The sequence below is a fragment of the Montipora capricornis genome, chromosome 7, assembly GCF_036669925.1.
Source record: "Montipora capricornis isolate CH-2021 chromosome 7, ASM3666992v2, whole genome shotgun sequence".
In the NCBI taxonomy this organism is placed as follows: Eukaryota; Metazoa; Cnidaria; class Anthozoa; order Scleractinia; family Acroporidae; genus Montipora; species Montipora capricornis.
The window spans coordinates 23,230,905-23,253,404 of NC_090889.1; the positions used below are offsets into that span (position 1 = coordinate 23,230,905).

The 22,500-nt window shown below is 38.3% G+C and overlaps 2 protein-coding genes across 3 annotated transcripts in view; one reads left to right on the top strand and one right to left on the bottom strand.

Annotated features, from left to right (window-relative positions):
- Window positions 1-1,010: 1,010 nt before the first annotated feature.
- On the bottom strand, window positions 1,011-15,418 carry LOC138056483 (ATP-dependent RNA helicase DDX24-like). Its single transcript, XM_068902288.1, has 17 exons — window positions 14,897-15,418; window positions 13,204-13,372; window positions 12,572-12,732; window positions 11,956-12,192; window positions 11,583-11,693; window positions 10,695-10,819; window positions 9,578-9,615; window positions 6,601-6,708; window positions 6,212-6,333; window positions 4,556-4,725; window positions 4,347-4,458; window positions 3,631-3,748; window positions 2,978-3,074; window positions 2,707-2,784; window positions 2,244-2,308; window positions 1,860-1,958; window positions 1,011-1,243 (listed from the first exon to the last, which is right to left on the bottom strand). Exons 1-17 carry the CDS (start codon window positions 15,089-15,091, stop codon window positions 1,161-1,163), a joined length of 2,088 nt encoding a protein of 695 aa, XP_068758389.1. The 5' UTR covers window positions 15,092-15,418; the 3' UTR covers window positions 1,011-1,160.
- Window positions 15,419-15,475: 57 nt separating this feature from the next.
- The window catches only part of LOC138056484 (RNA-splicing ligase RtcB homolog), a 48,102-nt gene continuing 41,077 nt past the window's right edge, over window positions 15,476-22,500 (top strand). Inside the window, exons 1-8 of one of the 2 annotated variants that reach the window (XM_068902290.1) lie at window positions 15,476-15,670; window positions 16,405-16,483; window positions 17,098-17,165; window positions 17,305-17,353; window positions 18,455-18,505; window positions 19,080-19,174; window positions 21,161-21,222; window positions 22,124-22,173. In XM_068902290.1, coding sequence (XP_068758391.1) covers window positions 15,569-15,670; window positions 16,405-16,483; window positions 17,098-17,165; window positions 17,305-17,353; window positions 18,455-18,505; window positions 19,080-19,174; window positions 21,161-21,222; window positions 22,124-22,173 — 556 coding nt within the window. In that variant the 5' untranslated portion in view covers window positions 15,476-15,568. The remainder of the gene's footprint in view (window positions 15,671-16,404; window positions 16,484-17,097; window positions 17,166-17,304; window positions 17,354-18,454; window positions 18,506-19,079; window positions 19,175-21,160; window positions 21,223-22,123; window positions 22,174-22,500) is intronic. The other variant, XM_068902289.1, reaches the window with a different exon arrangement.

Sequence of the window (22,500 nt, forward strand, 5' to 3'; positions counted from 1 at the left end):
GCAAACATATATCACCAGTGTTACCCAGAATCTCGCTTTTTCTGTGCCGTGCAAGCCAAACTAGCAGTAATTTTGACCCACGACCGTGATGTGAGATGCATGGGTCTAGTCAAGTTTCAAGTTTATTAACTTACTTATTTTGCTATTACAATGGTAAAGGCTACCATATCCCGCAAATAGCAAATGCCAATTTAGGCGGGTAGTGTTTTATCTAAATATGTACAAAGAAATCTTAAATAGTAAATTACTAAACTAATTAATTAATCGATTAAAAGCCAAAAAAAAAAAAGAAAAACCCAAAACCAAAATATGAATTAATTGATACGAGCAATTTAGCGCGGTTTTCAATAGGCCATTTTACAGTTCTTTGCTCAGCGACCTAGCCTATGAATGGCTGCGAGGCTGCTGGTGACCTTGCATTGATACAGCCCCCACTGCTTTTATCATGTAAATTGTGTTGTTGTAATTCTAATTAGTCCGTATTAACATTACAAAAGCACGAAGGTTTGTATCAAAACAGGGTCACCGGCAGCCTCGCTTCCATTCGTAGGCCAGGTAACTTAGCTACAACTGTAAAATGGTCTATTGGGTGTCGAAAGTAATTAGCGAATTGCTTCGGTTTTGCATCACTCCACTCAGTGATCGGTTCAAAGTTCTCGAGCCACTTTTTCAACCAATCAGAAGTGAAACCAAAGCCAATCGTGGCTTGCGCGTGCACATTTTCCCGCGCTTTGTGTCGGCAACGTGTAATTACTTCGGTTTTGGTTTTATGACACTCGATTGACACTCGCTCTAAGAGAATAATCGAAATTTATTATCGATTTACGTAACAAAGTGCTTTGCATTTCTGTTGTCAAAGAAATTTTGCATTGCAAAGCACTTTGTGACGTAAAATCGAGAATAAACCCATCCTTCTCACATCACGGTCGTGGGTCCAATTTTTTGTTTGTTTTGATAAGTTTGCGCGTCTTTCCCGGGACAACACTAAAAATATTTGAGTTTAGGTGCAGCACTTTAAAAGTCCGCAAGCTAATGAAAGGCGCTCCTCTGGCAACCATTTGCTTTGAATTCCTTTCAGTCTTGGCCTTGTGGATCACCGTTGCTTCTCAGAGCCAAAGGATGCCTGCCTTCCGGTATAACTCATCTCATTCCTACTCTTGTCACGTTTTTTCCTTCTTCCTTCTTTTCTTGGTTTTTGCGTCTTCAATCGCCACTTTTTTATCATCCTCACACCTTGTGTCAGCTGCGTAAATAATCATGAGAACTAGTGTCAATAATTAGCAGAGAATACTATGAAGGCTACATCTTGAAGTACAGCAGCTCAGTCGAGTAATGGAAACTGAGAGCGCTTTGGTTTTGGATTTAAATAAAGCGATTTCTTAGGTGATTGGCTTAACACTCTAGTGAAATGGGTCCTAGATGACCTAGGGAGAAAATAAAGCTAGTTTTCCATCAATCGTTGCATATCTTCGCAGTGAACACTTAACTAAAATATAACTAGAATTGCCCTTTAATTTTTGGAGGAGTTCCGTTTTTTTCCTTCAGAAACCTTATATAAGGCAAGTCTTTACACATAACTGCAAATGATATACGAAAAAAATATTTACGAAATAGCTCTAATTTGTTGTGGGAAGCAAATCACTTGACTCGAATGGAGTTAAAAATCTTGCGCCAGGTTGTTAAGCAATAAAAAGGTTACAGAATATTAGCACGTGTTTTCCCGCGCTTCGAGACGGCTGCATATATTTGTTTCCAGTTCTGATTGGTTAATCTGACTCATGTCGTACGATGTGATTGGCTCCTTGATTTAGTGACGAATTTGGTTGTCACACTAAACTGAAAACCGCTCCTTTACTCACAATTTATTCCGGGAAGGACAAGAGCCCCAGATTTCGTGGGATACTTTCCACTAAATCCTGAAGGTATGAGCGGTGTCTTCAATAAACTCGACAGCTCAGCTGAAAGAAAAAAGGGCCGGGAAAGAAAAACATTTTAACCGCTTTCAGTACCAGAGTTGCATTTATCTGGTTACAATTATTGCTTTTCCTTTACATGGCCTTTCCCACCAATCATAGCAGAGGAAACGTCAGGCCCAGTGAAATTTGCGGTTTACCAACAATGAAAGAAACTTGTTTGATTTTTTGTCGTTTCACGTAAGCGCGATGCTAAGTCTATCTCATGACATCGTAAAATTAAAGATCTTCTCCGATCCTTCATTAAGTAGCAGCTATTATATGTTCTACCTTTCATTTGTTTAAGCTTTCCTTGTCTTTTTTTTATTTCTTGAGAATCTCCAAGATCTTCTAATCTGTTATAACGTGTTAAGGGTTGAATGTGACAAGACACAAACACATTTTAGCAGAGAACTATTTTTTTATAGAACGTTTGAAGGTCAGAAGTATTTCAGCGAATGCTTTGGTTTTATATTCTTACACTTGGTGAATAACTCAAATATGTGAGTTTTCCCCGAGCATAGCGCCAGCTAAATAGGCCATTTCCGAAGTTCATGTTTGCCTCGTCTTCAAAGCGAGATTAAGTGTGAAGTTTTTGTGATGGTAATTAGGTCTACTTTACATACGAATGAAGACTAATTTCATAAGAAAGTTTTTTCGCAATTAGACTCCCTCTGAAGAGGAGACAGACATTTATCACAGGATCTAAGAAATGACGGCTACGGCGATAACAATCGTGTATCCAAAAGGATACAAATCTTCGTCCACTTCGATGTCCATGGCCTTAGCGGAAGCGAGAACCCAGTCATTGTTTGACTTTTTCCGTCTAAACCTAAAAAAATCAACAGAGTCCAAACAAAAGAACATAGTCAGAAAAGCTAAAGAGCAAGATTCTCTTTACGAAACAACGCGTATCCACCCTAAAAACAAGACTTCGCAAACAATAAGGGGGAAAAATAGCAAAGCCATTTCTCTAGTGACAAAACTGTGAGATGAATCGTGTTATTCTCAGTTGAAGCACTCACTTGTGTTCCTCTTTGTCAATTTGTTTGGCGAGAGAGATTCTTTTTCTTATGGACGACATGAAAGCTACCTCAACAGGAAAAGAATCGAGGTCGTTTCCTGAAACAAACAGAAATAGTAATGTGCCGCTTAAAAAAATTACCAGGAACTTAGCGGTCAGCAGTCAAACTCCAAAGTGCAGGCTAACGTGATTCGTTATCAAACTTATTGTTGGTTTGCATTCACGTGATCAATAGCTATGCTTTTCACTGAAAACAAAGGAAAACGTTTGTATAGCAATAGAGTTCAATTCCCGGAGGATTTGGTCGGGGCACCAAGATGGCCGCCGTTTCTTTGTTTAGGGGCTCCAACATGGCGGCCGTGACGTCATGTGAAAACCGAGAATAGCTTTGGCATAATGTGGATCTTCGACGTCGAGGTCGTTTCACGGACTTGTCAAGGGTTTGAGACAATTGCAGACCGCAGTTGCAGGGTTAGGTTAGAGCAAGTATGCAAAATGCAGTCTGGAAATATCTTACACCGCTTGACAAATTGTTCAAACGTCTCGCCTCGTCTCGGGCTACACAACTAGCTCTTTTGGTCCGATAAGCCTTCGTCAGTGGCTTTTCAAAAGCGAGCAAGTCTTAGTGCGATTCATATAAAACGATTACTCTACCTGAATTTAGCGTCTTCATAATTTTCTTGTAAGATCCAAACTCTTCTGGCCCGACAAGAACAACGCTTAAACCTTCTCTACTGGCTCTGGCGGTTCGACCACTGCGGTGAATATAAAGCTGTGAGAACGAAACGTCAAAAACATTAATCAAGAATACTGTTAATGATGCAGTATGATTTAGTGGTCGGGAGAGGATAGGGGGATGGGGAGATAGGGGATGGGGAGATAGGGGAAGGGGGAGGGGGTAGTGAGGGGCTGAATTCGGATACTCCGGAATCAAATGGTGCTGACCACCAAATAGACACCACGCGTTATAAAGCGTAATCTAGCTTTCTCCTTCAAATTGGGTTTCTTATCTAAATACCGCCAAAGCTTCAAGCAATTTTGTATAACGATCACAGATCTACTCTAAAAAAAATCTTGTTACAGAAAATACTGATTTCTTTATAGTCGTTACGGCCTTTACTCCTTTTTACATTTCTCAATCCATATTGTGGACTTTGCTTCCTCTATCTTTAAAATAATTTGGAAAACTGATTCTATATGAGCGCCAATCAACTCATTTTCCATGTGCTTGAGGTATAATCACGTTTTACAATGTCTGTCAGTCCTATGTGATATGGCGAATTGCAGATAAAAATAGGTTAGCCTAAGTAATCTCCACCCAAGATAGTAGCTTTGCTCCACCCAACCCCGACGAGAAGGATTGGACTTACGTCTGGATCTTTAGGGACCTGGTAGTGAATCACGTGTTCCACAGCAGGAATATCCAGACCCCGCGCGGCCACATCAGTAGCAAGAAGCAAGCCGCTTGTACTCGACTTAAACCTGAAACACAGGAACACGAAAAGATGAGACATCAATAACAACAGAATCCAGAATTTCTTAACTTGAAAGGAGAAAAAAAAATCGATGTTTCACTGACCTATCTAAGTTCTTTAACCTCTGCCTTTGTTGCATACTAGCGTGCAAAACCCAAGGGTCAAAGTTCAGTAGTCTGAACAACGAGCCAAGTCTCCGGACACAGTCAACAGTGTTCGAAAAAACCAGCGTGCGGCCTGGGTACCGGGATACGAAATAATAAAGGTAGAGATCCTGAAAAAAGTAAAAAGAGAACACTGAATACCAGCAAATTTACAGAGTAGTTTTATGCACATTTTTAATTTTTGTTCTTGAGGGATAGCAGATCTTCGCAATTATCGCTAATCTAGCAGTTGCGCAAGGAAATCCTGAAAAATTTTGGTTTGAAAGGGATGCCATGATTAGGAGCGAACAACACCCTTTTCCACAAATCCACAAAGGCAGTTCCGGTTCGGTAACGCTATGACGTGAAGTTGGTTTCTTGTGATTGGTCATGAGGCTCCCGCGGGAGTCTAATTCGCGCGAAATTCAATAGGCCAGTTTCGTATTCTAACGGTTGGACTGGATCTAGCATAAAACGGAGGCTAATGCGGGCAAATTATTTTGCATTTGAAAAGATTTGCCCGCATTAGCCTCCATTTCATGCTAGATCCAGTCCAGCCGTGAGAATTCGAAAACAGTCTATTTTAAAATAACATGGTTTTCAATCACGTGACGAGACGGCCATGTTGGTGATCAAAACAATAGCAAATTATGGCTCATCTTTTGCATAACAATAGAGTCACATTCCCATGAAACTTTTTCCTCTATTGTTCTGTGCACCAAAATGGCTGCTGTGACGACAGGTAAAAACCATGTATTGAGCTACCAGGACAACTAGGAGCTTGCCATTTTGTTAGTTCTTCATAAAGCCATAAAGGTTGGAGATATTTGTCAAAGCAAGATTTCTCTTGGTCAAAGACAGCATAATTATATGAACGACCCTTATATTTGAACAGTAGGATAAAGTACTTTTGAGACTGAAGATCTTCGTAGTTATTCCGAACTCACAATATTCAAATTTGCCAATCACGGAACAAAAGAAATCAATGTTTCAACAGCCAATTAGGTTCTGGTTGGCACATTAATAACAATAGGTGACGCCACGAGAAACATCGCTATAATAGCAATAGACCATATTCGTATTCTCAGTATTGGACTGGAACTACAATAGACCTCTTTAGCTTGTACGTTTTGTTTTCCCTTTTCATAAGTTATGCGTACATATTCGCGTGCATAGGACGACATTTGAAAGAAAGTTTTCCCTAGAGTAACATCACGTGGTTTGAAATGAGAAAACAAAATGCACAAGCTAAAGAGGTCTATTGTAGCTGGCAATGGAGGCTAATGCGGGGCAATATATTAAAAAGTATTTGCATTTGAAAAGATTCCCCTGCATTAGCCTCCATTGCAAGCTAGTTCCAGTCCAATTTCAACTACAAACGCTTCGAAAAAAAAATTTCGAACAAATTTGATTGCAAACAACGAGTGAACAACTTCGTACCTACAATCTTGGACAAAATAAAATGAAAAAATTAGTACCCCCTCCCCCAAAATCAATGATGAATCAGCGCGCAAGTTGAAACCCGCTATTTTTTCATCATTGAAATTGGGGGGAGGGGTGGTCTTCAATTTCCATTTTAAATGTCGAGGATTGTAGCTAGCGCTTGCGATCACAAACCTTTTCTTCAAGAGAACAAGAAATCTTTGTTTCTGTAAGCGTTTCCACCGTTCCCCTCTTGTTTGTCATATCGATCACTTTACAACTGTTCTTTTTCAGTGCCACTTTGTCCATAAGAGATACTAAGGAAAGGCCATACGAAAAAGTTGAGTCTCCACATGTTCCTTGCAAAATAAAGTTCAGTGTGCCACGGTATAACCATACCCAAGTCATAAGTAATGACGACGTTGACGAAAAACCAGGGCCCAGTTGTTCAAAAGCCGATTAGCATTGGTTGCTTTATGTTTAGTTAAGAGTTTTCCCAAAGAAAAAAAATTGCTGATATATTAACCGCAGCTATTTTCATTTTATGAGCAATCAAATCCAAAATCAAGACACACTACGTTTACCTAGAACATCTCCTTTCGTAATTGTCTTTTCTCTTCCTCTTTTTCTGAACGATTTAGGAAGGGTTAAGGTAGCAGAGAAGATAAACTTCTGAAGAGCTCTCTTTGTTGCTGAAATAATCAAGGACAAAATAAACAGAGTTAGATGAAGGTTAGGTTACACACTATTTTAGAACTTGGGGAAGTCTTGACTTAAACTTCCTCAAAGCGAAGTCACAGAAATTTGCAACAACAAGTATGCTTTAGAACACAATATTTAGAGATCAAGGGAGGGCGCAATGGGCCATTTCCGACTTGCTGTTTGTCTCGGGTTTCGAAGTGAGTGTTGGTGCTCCGAACTATTGTAAGGGAAATGAGTTTGATTTGCATGAAAATTTGCTTTGAAAATGGCGCTTGCGGCAACATTGTGCGAACATTCGCCTTCCACCAATAGGGAACTGAAGCAACAGCAACGGAAACGAGAACGCCACAAATTTGCATATTTAGTGGGCAAAAACAATAGCTTTGCACGCCCTGCACGTGCGTTTTTCACCTTTGTCCATTTCTTTGTCGTCGTCAGCAAAACAACAACGTGAAATGGTCAAATTTGAGGTGTTATCAAGAACGTCAGAACTTCAGGACGAATTTTAATTTTCTCCCCTAAATTAAGTGCCGTTCAGATGAGTGTCATTTTTGAGGAACTACCACACCCTTAACTTGTCATATTAAAAAGGTGAAATAGTCACGAAGTGATTACAATAACGCGAATTTATATTTTGAGATGACGTTTTCGTTACCTTCGCCGTTGTCGATGCTTAAGCTCCCTAATGTTTTCACCGAGAGAGAAGGCGTTCCTCGAATGTCACGAAACTCTTCAGGCGTATTTAGGGTGACATAAATTTCTTTGTATCTTCAAAAGGAAAACGTTTCAAGTACTGGAAATACGCAGTTGTTTACTTTTCTCCAGTCTTGAAAACATGTTCAAAGATCAGTGTTCTAGAATATGCATGACTTACTTTCACAAATTGCTCTCCGGGCCCGAAAAGTTTTCCGAGCATTTGAGAAACAAGCGCAAGGGATAGATTCCCAGACTTCGATACCATATGTGGGTTGAGCTTTGTTGGTTCTCTTTTTTGCTCCGCGAGGCTTTTCTGTGGAAACTCTGGTTTTCCTCTCAAGACCACAGGTAACCCAGGCTCACTGTGTGTAGGTAAATATAGAGAACATATGAGGCGAACTTTAGGTCTGAAAATTTGCTAGAAAATGTAAATAAAAATCGATAAAACTTACCATGTGGTGAGCTGTTGTTGTCTTTAATACGTACACCAAGTTTCGGGGAAAATGGTCCCCGTTCACCTTCCTTCATAGTATAGTGACAAGGTAGGAGACGGAAGCCAGCTTATGGACTCCGATCGACCCAAAACAAGCACGATTTTTTTCGCGAAAATCGAATCCAGTCGCTAAATAAACACGTCAGGCTCGTTGAACATGAATTTCTCTAAACCATGAATCCACTGAAGCATCTCCAGGTAGCAACGCGAAGCCACCAGACTCCGTAAAACTTGTAAGTTAACCTGCCAAAATGGCGGCCAGAAAGCGTTGTACTCGCGAAGTGTCCAATTCAAAACGCCTGGTGACGAGTATAATAAGTCCCCCTGAAGGGAGGGGAGTCCCAGATTGTTCAGTGAGTTTTATTTTTAACAATGTGGGACTCCCCTCCCTCCAGAACTAATTAAACTCGTCACCAGGCGTCTAGAGTTCAGTGCCATTTTGAATTGGACACTTCGCGAGTACAACGCTTTCTGGCCGCCATTTTAGCAGGTTAACTTACAAGTTTTACGGAGTCTGGTGGCTTCGCGTTGCTACCTGGAGATGCTTCAGTGGATTCATGGTTTAGAGAAATTCATGTTCAACGAGCCTGACGTGTTTATTTAGCGACTGGATTCGATTTTCGCGAAAAAAATCGTGCTTGTTTTGGGTCGATCGGAGTCCATGAGCTGGCTTCCGTCTCCTACCTTGTCACTATACTATGAAGGAAGGTGAACGGGGACCATTTTTCCCGAAACTTGGTGTACGTATTAAAGACAACAACAGCTCACCACATGGTAAGTTTTATCGATTTTTATTTCCATTTTCTAGCAAATTTTCAGACCTAAAGTTCGCCTCATATGTTCTCTATATTTACCTACACACAGTGAGCCTGGGTTACCTGTGCTCAAGACAAACCAACATTTGATTTGGTTTAATTGACACCGTGTAAATTTTGTGCATGCACCGACTGATCACACTGGCGACCAACCCTGCCGTAATAACAGGAAAAAGTAGCCTTCAGGTTGTCTTCTACTGTAGTCGGTTTAAGTGTCATAAGATGATTCTTGGTCTGCGCAAATATTAGAGCAATTGCGCTCTAACATATAACCTTGCAACTTAAAGTGATCCTTCAGCACTTTGTTAAATCAAGACTCCAGTTGTAATTTCACGTGGAATAGAGAAAAAAAATATATTTTGAGATAATCACAATGTGATAAGATGCGAAAAAAGGGGGAAAGTGGTGTAATTAGATTTGATTATCCTGGTAGGTCTTTCTTCCTTCGTTGCGTGGAAGAATTAGGAAACAGCACGACATGAAGCCAATATTCTTTTGTTATTTATTCCGAGCGCCTTTATGAGAAGACGCGCCAAAAAGATCGCAATGGTCAATGCATATGTCCTTATATGGTGATGACCTAATGCACTGAAATAGTAACGTAACGTAACGTAACATGTGTAACGCAATACTGAAGTTCTGCACTGCGTTCTATAGACAAATTCGGCCACCTTAATCAATGTTGTACCCAATTCAAATCTCCCGGGACTAAGAATCTTTGTGTGTTGAATTTGCATGACAATGAAGCATTCACAGTTAAATGGTATGGAAATACTCTGAACAAAACGTTTTATTCCCAAAAGATTTGAACTGGGTACAACATTGAGTTCAACATTGGTTCATGACAAATCTTACTTTTCTTTGGTTGTCCTTCCTCTTGGTTATCGCTGTCACTACAAACACAAAGAACAAATAACATTGTAGAGTTAAAAACTTCAACATGCCTCAGGTTCAATTTCCAGATTCGGCGTGATGTGGGTCAAATCTCTACTCCACTCAAGGAGCTTTTTTCCTGGGAAAGCACTAATCATTAGATTTAATTTTTTCCCTATTCATTAATTAAGTGTCTTTAGCTAGTAATCTGGCGAAAGATTTATTGACACATATAACACACAGTGAACCCAATTTCCATTAAATTTCCATTTCTAAATAACTGAACACTTTTTTATATAATTTTCAGGAAACTTTGAATTTGAATTTCATAGCTTGAAAAAACCAAACAAAGATAATAATTGAATTTTGCACTGTACAAGGGATCAGACAAATGAGAGCTGATTTTAACAGTGTCCTGCTCAGTTGCAGTTGTTGTGCTGTAGAATTTTTAAAATTTTGTTGCAGCACTTTGTTAATTATTCATCAGACAGTAAGCCAATCAAACTACTGAAAAGAACTGTCCATAAATGATGCCTACTATTGTCATTGCGCACACGTTCTGCGCATCTCGAGATACTTGGGTTTTCTATCGGTGATGCTTACTACACGTAATATGGAATATTGCGCGGTTTTAAACTATCTGGAGAAAGCAGATCTTAGTAAGTACTCTTGGTATCCAAAAAAAGAAAATTGGGGGTAACCATGCATTTTTGAGAGATAAGTAAGCTTCAATTTGAGAAAGACCACCATACATTGCTTTGAAGTTTAAGGCTCTTTACAAATATTATTCATGAATTATGTTTGGAAAATGCTGGTTACCCCCAGTTGTTAAGATCAACATTTTCTGCATAATCATAAACCGCGGGGAAAGATATCTTTGCATTAGTAGGTGCCGTCCTTAATACTGATACATACAGGAATCAAATGTCATTTTGAATCCTCAAATTTGTACAGCTATCAACTTCAAATAGATGTAGTTCCAGTCCGAGACAAAGACCTGTTGTCAGTGCCAACTTGGAATCAAGTCCAGACCTCATCGTCATCACCCCCTTGTGATTTTCTTTCTTATGGCAGGGGTGATTTCATGGCCATCACATACCTTGTTCTATGAATAAGATCCAGAATTGAAGAAAGCTCCTGGAAATGGCCTTGTTCCACCATCCTGTCTGCTTCATCGATGACAAGGAATCTAAGATGATGCAATTCACACACATGCTTCTCACCCTGAAATTCACAATGGCACACAGATTTGATGGCAGGGCACAGGGTATTGCATGCATTGATTCATTGATTGATTGATTGATTGATTGACTGACTGACAGACAGACAGACAGACAGACAGACAGACAGACACTAGACAATGATTTTATCAGGCTCATCTACATGTACATCTATAGAGGAGCATTCAGTTCGCTCTAGGGTCAAATCCCTTCTTTGACCACTGAATAGATTTGTTTCAAGGTAATTCCTGAAGACAACTCCATTAAGCTTTGTACATACATGTAGCAAATGTTAATGCTGTTGTGCTTATTGGATAGTATACTGTAACTTATATTTTTATTGCTTATTTGCATACACAAGCATCAAAGTCAAAATACCACTTGCTAGTACTTGCTTAGTTTCTTTTTTTGAGTGTATAACCCAATGACCCAAGTTATTCTAAAAACGTTGCACCATCTATTTCTCCCAGTACACGAGTCTCTTGGCATCTCAAAAATGACAGTGGACGCAAATCTCGCAAACTCTTCAGCACGAAAATCAATTTTTTACATTGAAGCAAACATCACAATAAAGCAAAAGAAAGTTGGTACCACATTTCTGTCCATCCTTTTTGAGACAAATTCTGAAGCTACATGTACAAGTATGTAACAGAGGACTTGGGAACAGATGATACTACATGGTGTACATGTATAAAATTTTTTCTCTAAATGTTACAGCAGCATAATATGGGTTTAAAGCTCTCTCAGCGCATCAGGATGATTTTTACCTCGGAGATCAGATCCCACAATCGCCCAGGTGTGGCCACTATTATCTCAGGGTGCTTTTGCAGAAGTCTTTGTTGTTTTTGTGGAGCCATTCCTCCAACTACTGCAACAATCTACATAAAATCAATTCAACAAAAACACAAGATATGATAATTCCTTTTGTTTTCAAATATTATTATTAATTTTTTGATACATCCATTGATATTGATGACAACAGAGATGATGACGTTGATCGATTGCCAAGAGTCATTATATTTTCTCGCCAATTTTTGAGCAGATCAGACAAAGTAGACATAAATTAATGGGAACAGCCTACAAGTCATTACATAAATAATCTTGAGACCTTGAGGCAAGAGCACCAAAGGAGGATCTTACCTCTATTGAAGTGTGCTTCGCAGCTTGTTTTAGATGATTTCTTATTTGCAAAGCCAATTCCCTTGTTGGCGTCATAATCAAAGCCAACAGAGGCTTTTTTGTCTTGTGGCTGCTTAACGTATTCTCCTCCGCAGCAGTGGATGGTGCCTCTTCATCCATTTCATTTTCATGGTTTGATGTTCTGTTCAGGATGTGTGTGAGAACTGGAATTCCAAATGCAAGAGTTTTGCCTGATCCCTGATAAAAAATAACAGAGGGAATGCTAAATAATGCCAAATATGCCTGGGCTACTTTACGCAAGTATGTGTGGACCGAATCGGAATCTTCAACAGAAGAGGCAACATGGCCGAATGATTGGGAGCTGAGCACCATCCTTGAAATTCAGAGTTCCTGAATTAAAGGAACAAAGGAAGTTGTTCTGGGTTATCCTACTACTACTTTAACTTGAAAATGGCCAACTGGTCTCTTTTAAAACCACTAGGGAAGTCCTATTAAAAGCTTTACATACTATTAAATAGTATGTAAAGCTTTTAATAGGACTTCCCTGATTATTAACACCAACCAGGTTTCAAACAATAATGAGAACTTCATTAGCCACTATTGCAATTAAACATACTGTTTCTGCAGCCCCAATGATGTCTCTGTGATGAAATATCCCAGGTGGCAATGATAGTGTCTGTATTGGAGTAGGGCTTGTAAATCCTTGATCCTTCAAAGATCTCTGTATTACTTCTGGAACTCCAAGACCTTGCCAGGCAACCATTTGTGAATTCAACTCTAAAATCCACAAGATTAATGACTTAGTGTTCCACTTACTTCAACGTAGTAAAAGATAATTACCGTAGACACCTGCAGATAAGCCACACAGGTCTTCTTCCCAAAAATCGTCACTAGAAATCAGGGGTGCGACTTATCTGCGGGAACATTTGAAAAGGCTGCTTCCTGTGTCCAGTTTTCCATCTTTGCATCCAAGCTAATGCCTGGTACAAACTAATGCCATGCTACAAATGTTCCTCTCACTTTCCCGCTGTAATGCAAAAATCTATGGAAAACTGTTTTGAATGAAAAAATTCCTGTCAACAAATACCAGAAAAAGATCAATCATACACGTAATGTAAAAGTTGGTAAAAACGATGTTCATTATTTATATAAAAGTGCTAAAATTTGTGGGTAAGAATTTGATTGAGAAGTATTTTCCGTTTCAATGTTAATAGTGAGTTAACAGCTTGCCCATAAGCAAGTGGATACCTTCTGAATCCTCTGACTTTTCAATGCTTGCAGAGGTTGCATCTTTATCATCTGATGTCTCTATGTTTACAGCTTTCTTTTTCCTTCTCTTTTTCTTCTTTGCTGATTTCTCCATCTTGTCTCCTAATTGAGGCTGTGAATTTGTGACCTGTAGCTCCTTGCTTTGATTCTAAAATTTGAATGATGAAAAATACCAGAAAGCATAAAGGAAGGTTTGAATCCTCATGTGTGAGGTTCAAAATATTTTTTATTATATAAACACCAACAAAATACAATGTACCAAGTGAGCTTTCGCGCGAAAAAATGTTATCTTCACACGTGAAAAGATCACTGTTGCTACAGTTACATAAGAAAATTGCGCCTTTCAATGCCTTTCGCGAAATGATTTAGTATTTCATTGGTGTTTATATAATAAAAAGAATATTACATGGCCACTTGGAGATACGAAGTTTCTCAACACTCGAAGAGAAATTTTGTATCTCTGCGTGGCCATGTAATATCCTGTATATGTATGGTATTCACATTATTTCTACAAACTGTAGAAAACATAATTTTTCACCTAAGTAAGAGAGATAACAGCAAAATGAACCAAAGCGTTTCCAGCCGCGTGAATTTTCCCCCCAACTTTCAAGTGACCACAATGCAAGAAAATACTGTTTCAGAGAACTTCACTAGTACGGAAACATGTGTTTTGGAAGTTACATGTACATGTGTACATGTAGGAAAGAAGTAGAGTTCTTTATTATTTATTTTGCTACAAATTAACATGTGGATTGTTTAACTAACAGCAGTTAAGTTCTAATGTGACATTCTCCAGTCTCTGCCTATTTAAATAAGAATAAAACTGTGTATGTTCACTGGATAATTACAAAACAAAAACAAGATAGTAAAAGGAAATATTTAAGGGTGCTCACCACAACTGATCGAAAAATGCCCTTTTGGAATTGAACAGCTGTATGCATAAAGTGGTTAGTGACTAATTTTTCGGCCAATTTTTAGTTCTGCTCAGAATTTCAGTACTTACCGGGGTAGCTGAAATTTTGCAAGTTGCCTGGAAATGAACTTAAGAACAATGCCCTTTTCTTTTCTTCTCTGATTTGTGCTTCAGTATTGAGAAAATAATAATTATTAGCTATGCAAAAATGCTGCCAGCAACACCTTTGAAACAGAAACCAAAAGGAGGCACTTGTTTTTCTGAAACAACGGAATCAATCATTGTCCTAGGTACAGGTAGAGGCTGTAATAGGCCATTTCCGAGTTCATGTCTTCCTCCTCTTCAAAGCGAGTCTAAATGCGAAGTTTTTGTGATGGTAATTAGTTCTACTTTGCATATGAATGAAAACTAATTTTCATAAGAAAAACTTCGCACTTAGACTCGCTTTGAAGAAGAGGCGAACACGAACTCGGAAATGGCCTATTGGGGTGGCTATCCTGCTACATGTAAATGTATTTTACTCAAATGAACTTAGTTAATGTCACTGTTGCTGTAGATCAAAACTTGCTTAAAATACATGACGTGGAAAGTAAAAAAGGATGCTTACGGAGGTAATTTTATAAGCGTGTCGATAATAATTAACTAGTTTACACGTTCATGTACAGTACATGTATAATAATGGCTATCTACAAAAAATGGTAAAAGAATTATATAATTACAGCTAGTTTAAGAAGCTTGGGTCCATTCATAGTTTTATACCTCGTCGCAAACTTTTTTCGCTCTTTTCTTTTTAGTTGGTCCACTGTTAACACCCCCTTTCCATTTTTCCAAGTCATACTCTTCCAAGACTTCTAGTGAACCGAATCCTTCCAAGTCGCCGGAGAAGAACGAAGGATCGTCCAAGACAACAGCCTTCCATTTCCGTTTCTGGCTCTTGGACCTTTCCTCTGCCATAACTATGAAGAGATTTTCACTTATTCTAGAATGATCTTCCTCTTCTTTTGCCAAAAAAAATGGAACGAAAATTCTCCACGAGGTGCTTCGGCCATGTTGAATTCCCACGACTTTTTAAAGGGTTAGTACTTTATATAAAGTGCTTGTAATCCATCCTGTCTCCTTGGGAACTGGGTAAAAACCGAACTCCGAAAGTTGTATATACCAACGCATACGGAGTTTTCCGGTACCTTGGAAAATGATCAAAGACTAAGCGCTCCGTTTCCACAAATTTTGCTACCTTTTACCCTTTACCCGCGAGGTTTCAAGTACAAGCGGAAATAAGGCACATTTCATTTATCATAAATGAAATATCTTCAAGATTGGCAAAACATTTTACCGCTGACTTGTTGCTACTGCAGTTTGGAACACTCCGTCTTGTACATTTCACGCTTTTACTGCAATTTTTGGGTAAAATTTCCAGGGTGTCGTTTCAAAATGGCTGAAGCTCACCGTACATACAAGGAAGAATGCTCCTTTATCGAACGCATAGATCACAATTCGTTTCTTATCAAGAAGGGTTTCGTTCCTAACATGAAGGTAGGCCGTGCTTGCATCTTGACCCTCGTCTATTAATGTTAAACTTGTTATTAAACGGAAAGGAATGTTTGGAATTTTCCTCAGCAACTTAAATTAATTGTAATCCTATACAATAATAGCTTTATCTTGAAACTGTCTTTTTGCAGTCTTTTCTTGTCTCTTGCAATATTAAAGATCTGGCATCATAAATTTTAAGAAATTATAGAATTAATTACGTAACCCCCCCCCCCCCCCCCCTCCCTCCTGTTTAATATCTTCATTGAAGTCTCCACCATATATGCAGCCAAGCACAAGTGCTCTACTAATTGGGAAGAATGCCAGTCAAATCAAATTCAAACAGATCCAGTGGAATAGTTGTTTAGTGGAAAATGGGGAATACTTGGAGAAAAACCTCCCAGGGGTTCCCCATTGACGAGTAAAATCGTCTGGTGTTAGACAGAGTAAAATACAAAGTCTGGCCAGTTTAGGCCGGTTTGGACGTCAAAACGTTAAGTAGTGTTCATCATCTCATAGCCACCACTGGGTCAGAAGGATTAGGAATTGGGAATATGAAGGGACAGTACAGGGACTTGGGTTAAGTGTTGATGCAGGCAAGACAAGTCTGTAGCTTCTAATTAATAGGTAATTAAGACATGAAGATGAGCTTAATTAATTTACCTGAAAACTCTTTAGAGGGGTATGTCGCATGCTATGTCAAATAATAACCTTGTTACTTTGCATACCGTTAATTCTAGGTTGAAGGTGTCTTTTACATTAATGATCATCTTGAGAAATTGATGTTTGATGAGTTAAAAAACTGGGCTGGAAGTCAAGGTACAATCATGTGCGGATTGAGGGTTTCAGTAATAACAAATAATTATATTATTATTTCACCTGTTGTGAAGTGGGTGAGAGGAGTAATTTAAATTGCCAAATTGTTTTGTTAAATAGGTTTGAATTGTGATTTGAGCAGGTACATTCTTTCTGGAAAAGGAAGCTTTGAATGTTATATAATCTTTGTGTCATTTACAGAGTGCATTTCACTCTATGTGCATTAATTTTCTCAAGTGTGCTTTACATAATGCACAGGAAATATAGATTGCAACACACTCAAAAGCCAAACTGGTGTGACGAAACCAGTTAGTTTTTTACAAAGTACAGTTGGCTTAATTTTAAAGGAAGGGCCACTGCAAACATCCAGACGGGGATAGTGTTGGATTCATCCCTAGCTCATATTCATGAAGGTAAACCCATCTCCCTTAACACTGGCAAGAGCATGACACCTCCTACGCTTGTAAAAGAAAATGAAAATTAATGCTCTTTTTCATGCTTGTAAGTTGTTGCAGGCAAACGGACCTAAAACCTTTTCAGAGGAGACTAGGCTAATGATTATCTGTTGACTTCCCCTTTAATTTATAATTGCATGGGTTGTTGTTTTTCCTTTCAAGGCATTGGAGGATTTCTACCTGGTGTCAAGCAAATTGCAAATGTTGCAGCATTGCCTGGTATTGTTGGTGTAAGACATATTTTTTTTACTACTCTTAGTTTCTTAAGGTCTGTTGTATTGTATTCAAATGACCCTTTTAAGAATTCCCAGAGGGACTACATGTATATGTATGATATTTCTCTTATTGTAATTAACTTATGTCTTGCAGAAATCTGTTGGGTTGCCAGATGTACATTCTGGTTATGGATTTGCTATTGGTAAGTCATTATTAATCAATCGATTAATAAAAATTTATTGATCCATCCATCTATCTTTCAATCGGTAATATAATAATCATTATCAATCACTGAAATCAATCCAATATTGATAAATCCAAACAAACAACTTACAGTACCGCTCAAATGTAAGTTACCAGTCGCGTCGCGTTTCAGCAGACACCACAGGCGACACCAGCAGACACCACAGGCGAAGCCATACACGCATGAAAATAACAAACTAATAAGGCTCGTTTACACAGAGCGATTTTATCGCGCGACAAGAGCTGCGATCGAACGGCGATTTTACGGCGACAGCAAATCGCGCGTGTGAACAGCCGACGCATGACGGTATGCAAATTTCAACCGTGAAACAAACATCGAGTTGTGCATAAAAAACATTGAATTCCTTTTGACTGAAGGGCCTAAAGCGATGGAGTTGTTTTGTACGCTTTAATAATTGTGGACTCAAAATAATTTTGTTGTGTGAAGATTTTGGATAGACAAAGCGTGTTACAGTTGTTGGTTTTCCTTTCCTGACATTCCATCACGTGTCGGGTAGTCTGAATTTTAATATGCCGACTCGAGACAAACGAAAACAAATGTTGATTTAAACGACAACTGTACTACATGTATATCTCTCCCGTTGCCAAACTGCTTACGATTCACATTTTCGTGTTTCCTGAGAGTAAAGTTAACAGTCTAATTAATTTCGGCGCACACCAGCAAGCTGTATGTCGACTTTTCAGTCAACAACGACTAGACGCTTTTACGTCTGATAAAATGTCTGTTTGTTATGCGTCTGGGGCTTTACAAACAAATCCAAAAGGCATATTAAGAGCGCGCGCGATCCTAAAGTTGATGTACTTACAGACTTTTTTAACTCGCGCGCGACGCGATTCCTGTAGCGCGCGACGCGATTCCTTTAGTGCGCGACGCGATTCCTGTAGCGCGTCGTGCGCGAGGGTGGTAACTTACATTTGAGCGGTACTGTACTGTACCCACCCTGTGGCCAACCTTTCAGTCATTTGAATTATTAACTAGCTAGTCAACTGCCTTCTTGTTTTAATGTTACACAACAATAAATTCCTTATTTTATATTAGGTAACATGGCAGCATTTGACATGTCTCTACCAGAAGCAGTTGTATCACCAGGTAAGAAAATAAAATGTTTGTTCTTCATTGTACAACAGAATCATGCATTATCCATTTTTTCTCTCACCTTTTTTTAGTGGGATGATTTCCCTCAGGTCTTGGATACCTTTGTACTAAATCCACTTACAATGTACTTATTATAACTAGTTACTATTATAATAATAATATTAATGATAATAATAATAATAATAATAATAATATTATTATTATTATTAGTATTATTATTATTATTTTTATTGTATTTAATAACATGCAGTCTTGCATAAAAGAAAATACATATCCCATATTAGAAATGGGTTCTAAATCTGCACATGACTAAGAAGACTAGAAAATAAGTGACACTCAGTTAAGTATAAGAGTTGACATTAAGACATTCAAACTTTGTTTTCCTGAGTGAAAGCAAAAGTCAAGCCATCAGTAGTTGTTTGAGGCCAACTGATACACTAACAATGTATTTACATGTATTTCTGAAACTACATTCTTGGAAGGAAACTTTATGAAAAATGTGCCCTTATCTCAAGACATCAAACCATTTTATTAACAATATTTACTTATTTTGTAATGGGTCTTTAAGGTGGTGTTGGTTTTGATATTAACTGTGGCGTGCGACTCCTAAGAACAAATCTCAATGAAAAGGATGTTCAACCTGTCAAAGAACAGCTTGCGCAGGTTGGTACAATCCTGGTGTCTCTTTTAGTGAAGCCTGAAGCTGATAATAGTATTGAACCTGTTTAAGCTGCTGTGTAGACCTTACAGTGAGATGATGATATGATGATGATGCAAAAAACGATGATGCAAAAAAATGCAGAACAGGGCGGCTAGGGTTATCACTAAGAGTAGTTACGACGTGAATGCTAACCATCTTCTTACCTCACTCCGCCAGGACAATCTCGCTAAGCGTCGGAAAAAGCTTAAAGCCATCCTAATCTTTAAAATATTAAATGGTCTTGCTCCAGATTATCTGCAGGACCTGTTTTCAATTCGCACCACAAAATATAATGTCAGCAATTTAGAAATGAAGCTTAATTTGGCCAAACCAAACACCAATTATCTCAAAAAAAGTTTTAGCTACAGTGCGGCCTCACTATGGAACAACTTACCCAACAATTTACGTACGTTCGAATCAGTTAGATCTTTTAAAAAAGAAGTGAATCGATTTTATGACAATGAGGGTTAGGCTCCCACACAGCAACCTTGTAAAACAGTATTTTTATTACTGTAGTAATTAAGTACTGAATTTTATTGTACTATAGCTATTGTATTCTTACTGAAGGTTTTAGCGTGTTTAAATAAAGCATGTATGTATGTAGGTTGGTTTTTAAGGATAGGGAAAACCTGGAGTGCCCGGAACTCAACCCATATGTGACGCTAAGTCTGGGAGTTGAAACTGGACTGCATTTGTGGGAGACGAGTGCTCTCACTACTGCGCCATTCCTGCTCCTGAAAAAGGGAGGCTTGTTGATCTATGAATAATCATTTGCACTGGGAAGGGAGGCTTGTTGATGTATATGTATATGTGTACATGTAGTATTAAGTGCAAGGATGTCCAGTGGACCAAGTCTGCCTGTATCGGCTTCGGTATTGGTTCCTCAGGGAACAAAAAAATAAATTGGCAACCTAGAAGAAGACGAAGACGAAGTCGAAGACGAAGACGAAGACGAAGACGAGGACGAAGACGAAGACGAGGACGAAGACGAAGACGAAGACGAAGACAGATCATACCATCATTCATCTTTTCACTGAGTGTGAGCAAGCCACTTTGTTCTGGAAAGAGTTTCTGGATTGGGCCTCGCACATGGTGAACTCAAAATTATCGCTTTCAATAAAAGAAATTATGTTTGGTATTATTAATAACGATTCTAAATTCTGTTTAGCCCTCAATCATTTGGTCATTATAGAAAAGTATTTTGTTTACGTAAAAGCTCTTAACAGTAAATTTTACATCTTTAATGAATTTGTTTCCCTAGCTCGTGAGAAAATTAGGCTAGAAAAATATATTTCTTGTACGACTAGTTGCGAAAAAGAGTTCAGAACAAAATGGTCTGTCTTTTCATCTCTTTTAAATACGGAATGAAACTCAGTTGTACTCAACTGGTTGCGCTCTCATTTAATTTTGGTTAGCACTAAAGTTTTTACTGTACGAGGTTTCTTTTTTGTCAGTTTCAAGTTGTAGTGTTTGTTAGTGTTGCAGACTGTCTTCTGTGAATGTTAACTGCACGTGTGTATGTTCAATAAAGTTGGAGTAAGAAAAAAAAAAAGAAAAAAAGAAAACGAAGACGAAGACAAAGACAAAGACAACTTTATTTAAGTTGTAACGAGGGTAAAACACTTTGCAGTTAAAACTGATAAACTAGTGGCCTTCACTTATACTATACATCATAAAATCTAATGAATAAAATGACTAGTGACTAAATATTAAAATAGAATTGACTTAAGAAATGGAAAAATGGTCAAGTCCTATGTACATGTATGATTCCTATGTATGATTCCTACCAATGAAGGGGAACCCTCTTGAAAATGGGCTACGTACCATTCATCTAGGATCATTGCAATACTCCTTTCTTAATACATGTACCCTGTGAGCAACTTTGTGTTCCATACCTGTTACTAACAGTACCTTTATATTTACAATAATTCATTTTTGGCTTTTTCCAGTCACTTTTTAATCACATTCCTGTTGGTGTTGGATCCAAAGGTGTAATTCCCATGGGAGCAAAGTAAGACCTGTGCTATATTTTGTTATAATTATATTTCAAGCAAGCCTTGTCAGAGAATAATCCCCCTCATATTGCTGCAAAATCGTAGCAAGCTGGAGCAGGTTGCTCAAACCTGGTTAGCGCTAACCGTTGGTTAAGACGTATCGAAACCTAAAGTTTCAAGTAATGTTTAAAAAATGAGCAGCAGTGTTTTATCGGGGTTTAAAAACATGAGACGTAGCCAAGATAAAAACACGTGCTGCAAGTTTTTTGAAGGGCTTAAAAAACATTCCACAAAGAGTGTGTCCCTCTGGACTCAAAACAATGGTTCAAATTGTGAGAGGTGAATATTAGCATACAAGAAGAACAAGCTATGCCTCATTAGTATTCTTTATATAAAGAAATTACTAGCAAGGAGTGTTTTATCAGGATATAAAGCTCATACACGTGACGTTTTATCGCTGTTTTGATAGGCTGTCAGGCTCGTGAATTATTAATGAGTTTTTTTAATGGTATTTGACGCTGTTAAGTGCTAACCATGCTTTGAGCAACCCAGGCCAGAATAATAATTATAATTTTGTCAAGAAACAAATATTTTTGCTGTGTGTAAGGAGAGTGGCTGTTAAATTATTTTGGATCTTTAGCGGGAAACGTTTTTAATTCACAGATGAAAACCAAAAGTGAACATTCCACATACCAAAACAGTAGTCTCTCCTAGATTTTTAAAATAATTTCTAAAAGTGAAAGGATGCTTAGCAATATAAATGCAGTAGTGTCAAGACAACAGCTTACAATGTAATTCCGGTTTTGGTCCATTGCTCAAAAAATGTCTCATGCTTATAACTCCCTGCTATCTGAAAGAGGCAGAAGAAGGACATTAATTTTAGAGGTTTTTTCCTTATTTTTGGCTTTTTTTTCTCAGAGATTTGGAAGAGGCTCTTTCCATGGGAATTGACTGGTCTCTTAGAGAAGGTCTTTGTCTTGTTTGTTACGTTGCGTTATTACTATAATAGTGTTTGAGTTTAAACCAAATACGTAGGTGTACCTCTAAGCACTGCGACTTTGATTTGATGCTATTTGAGTCTGTTCTCACAGGTTTTTCTCCAAGTTTTTTTTGTCAAATGTATGGTTTTATAACATTGCCATTTCATTTTCTGCAGATAAAAGAGGAAGGTTGAGTTTGCTTTGACCTTTTCAGAGTCACACTACAATACTATGCAGAATGTTGGCTTTCACTGAATTTTTTTCTTTTGGATGTGATTGCTGTGTTGCAATAATAATTCCAATACATTATGAGGA

Coding starts and splice junctions, on each gene's coding strand:
- LOC138056483 (XM_068902288.1), bottom strand. CDS start 15,091: ATGGCAGAGGAAAGGTCCAAGAGCCAGAAACGGAAATGGAAGGCTGTT. Junction 2,785..2,977: donor ATTGACAAAGAGGAACACAA/GTGAGTGCTTCA, acceptor TGATTTTTTTAG/GTTTAGACGGAAAAAGTCAA. Junction 1,959..2,243: donor AAAGCTTAAACAAATGAAAG/GTAGAACATATA, acceptor TTTTTCTTTCAG/CTGAGCTGTCGAGTTTATTG.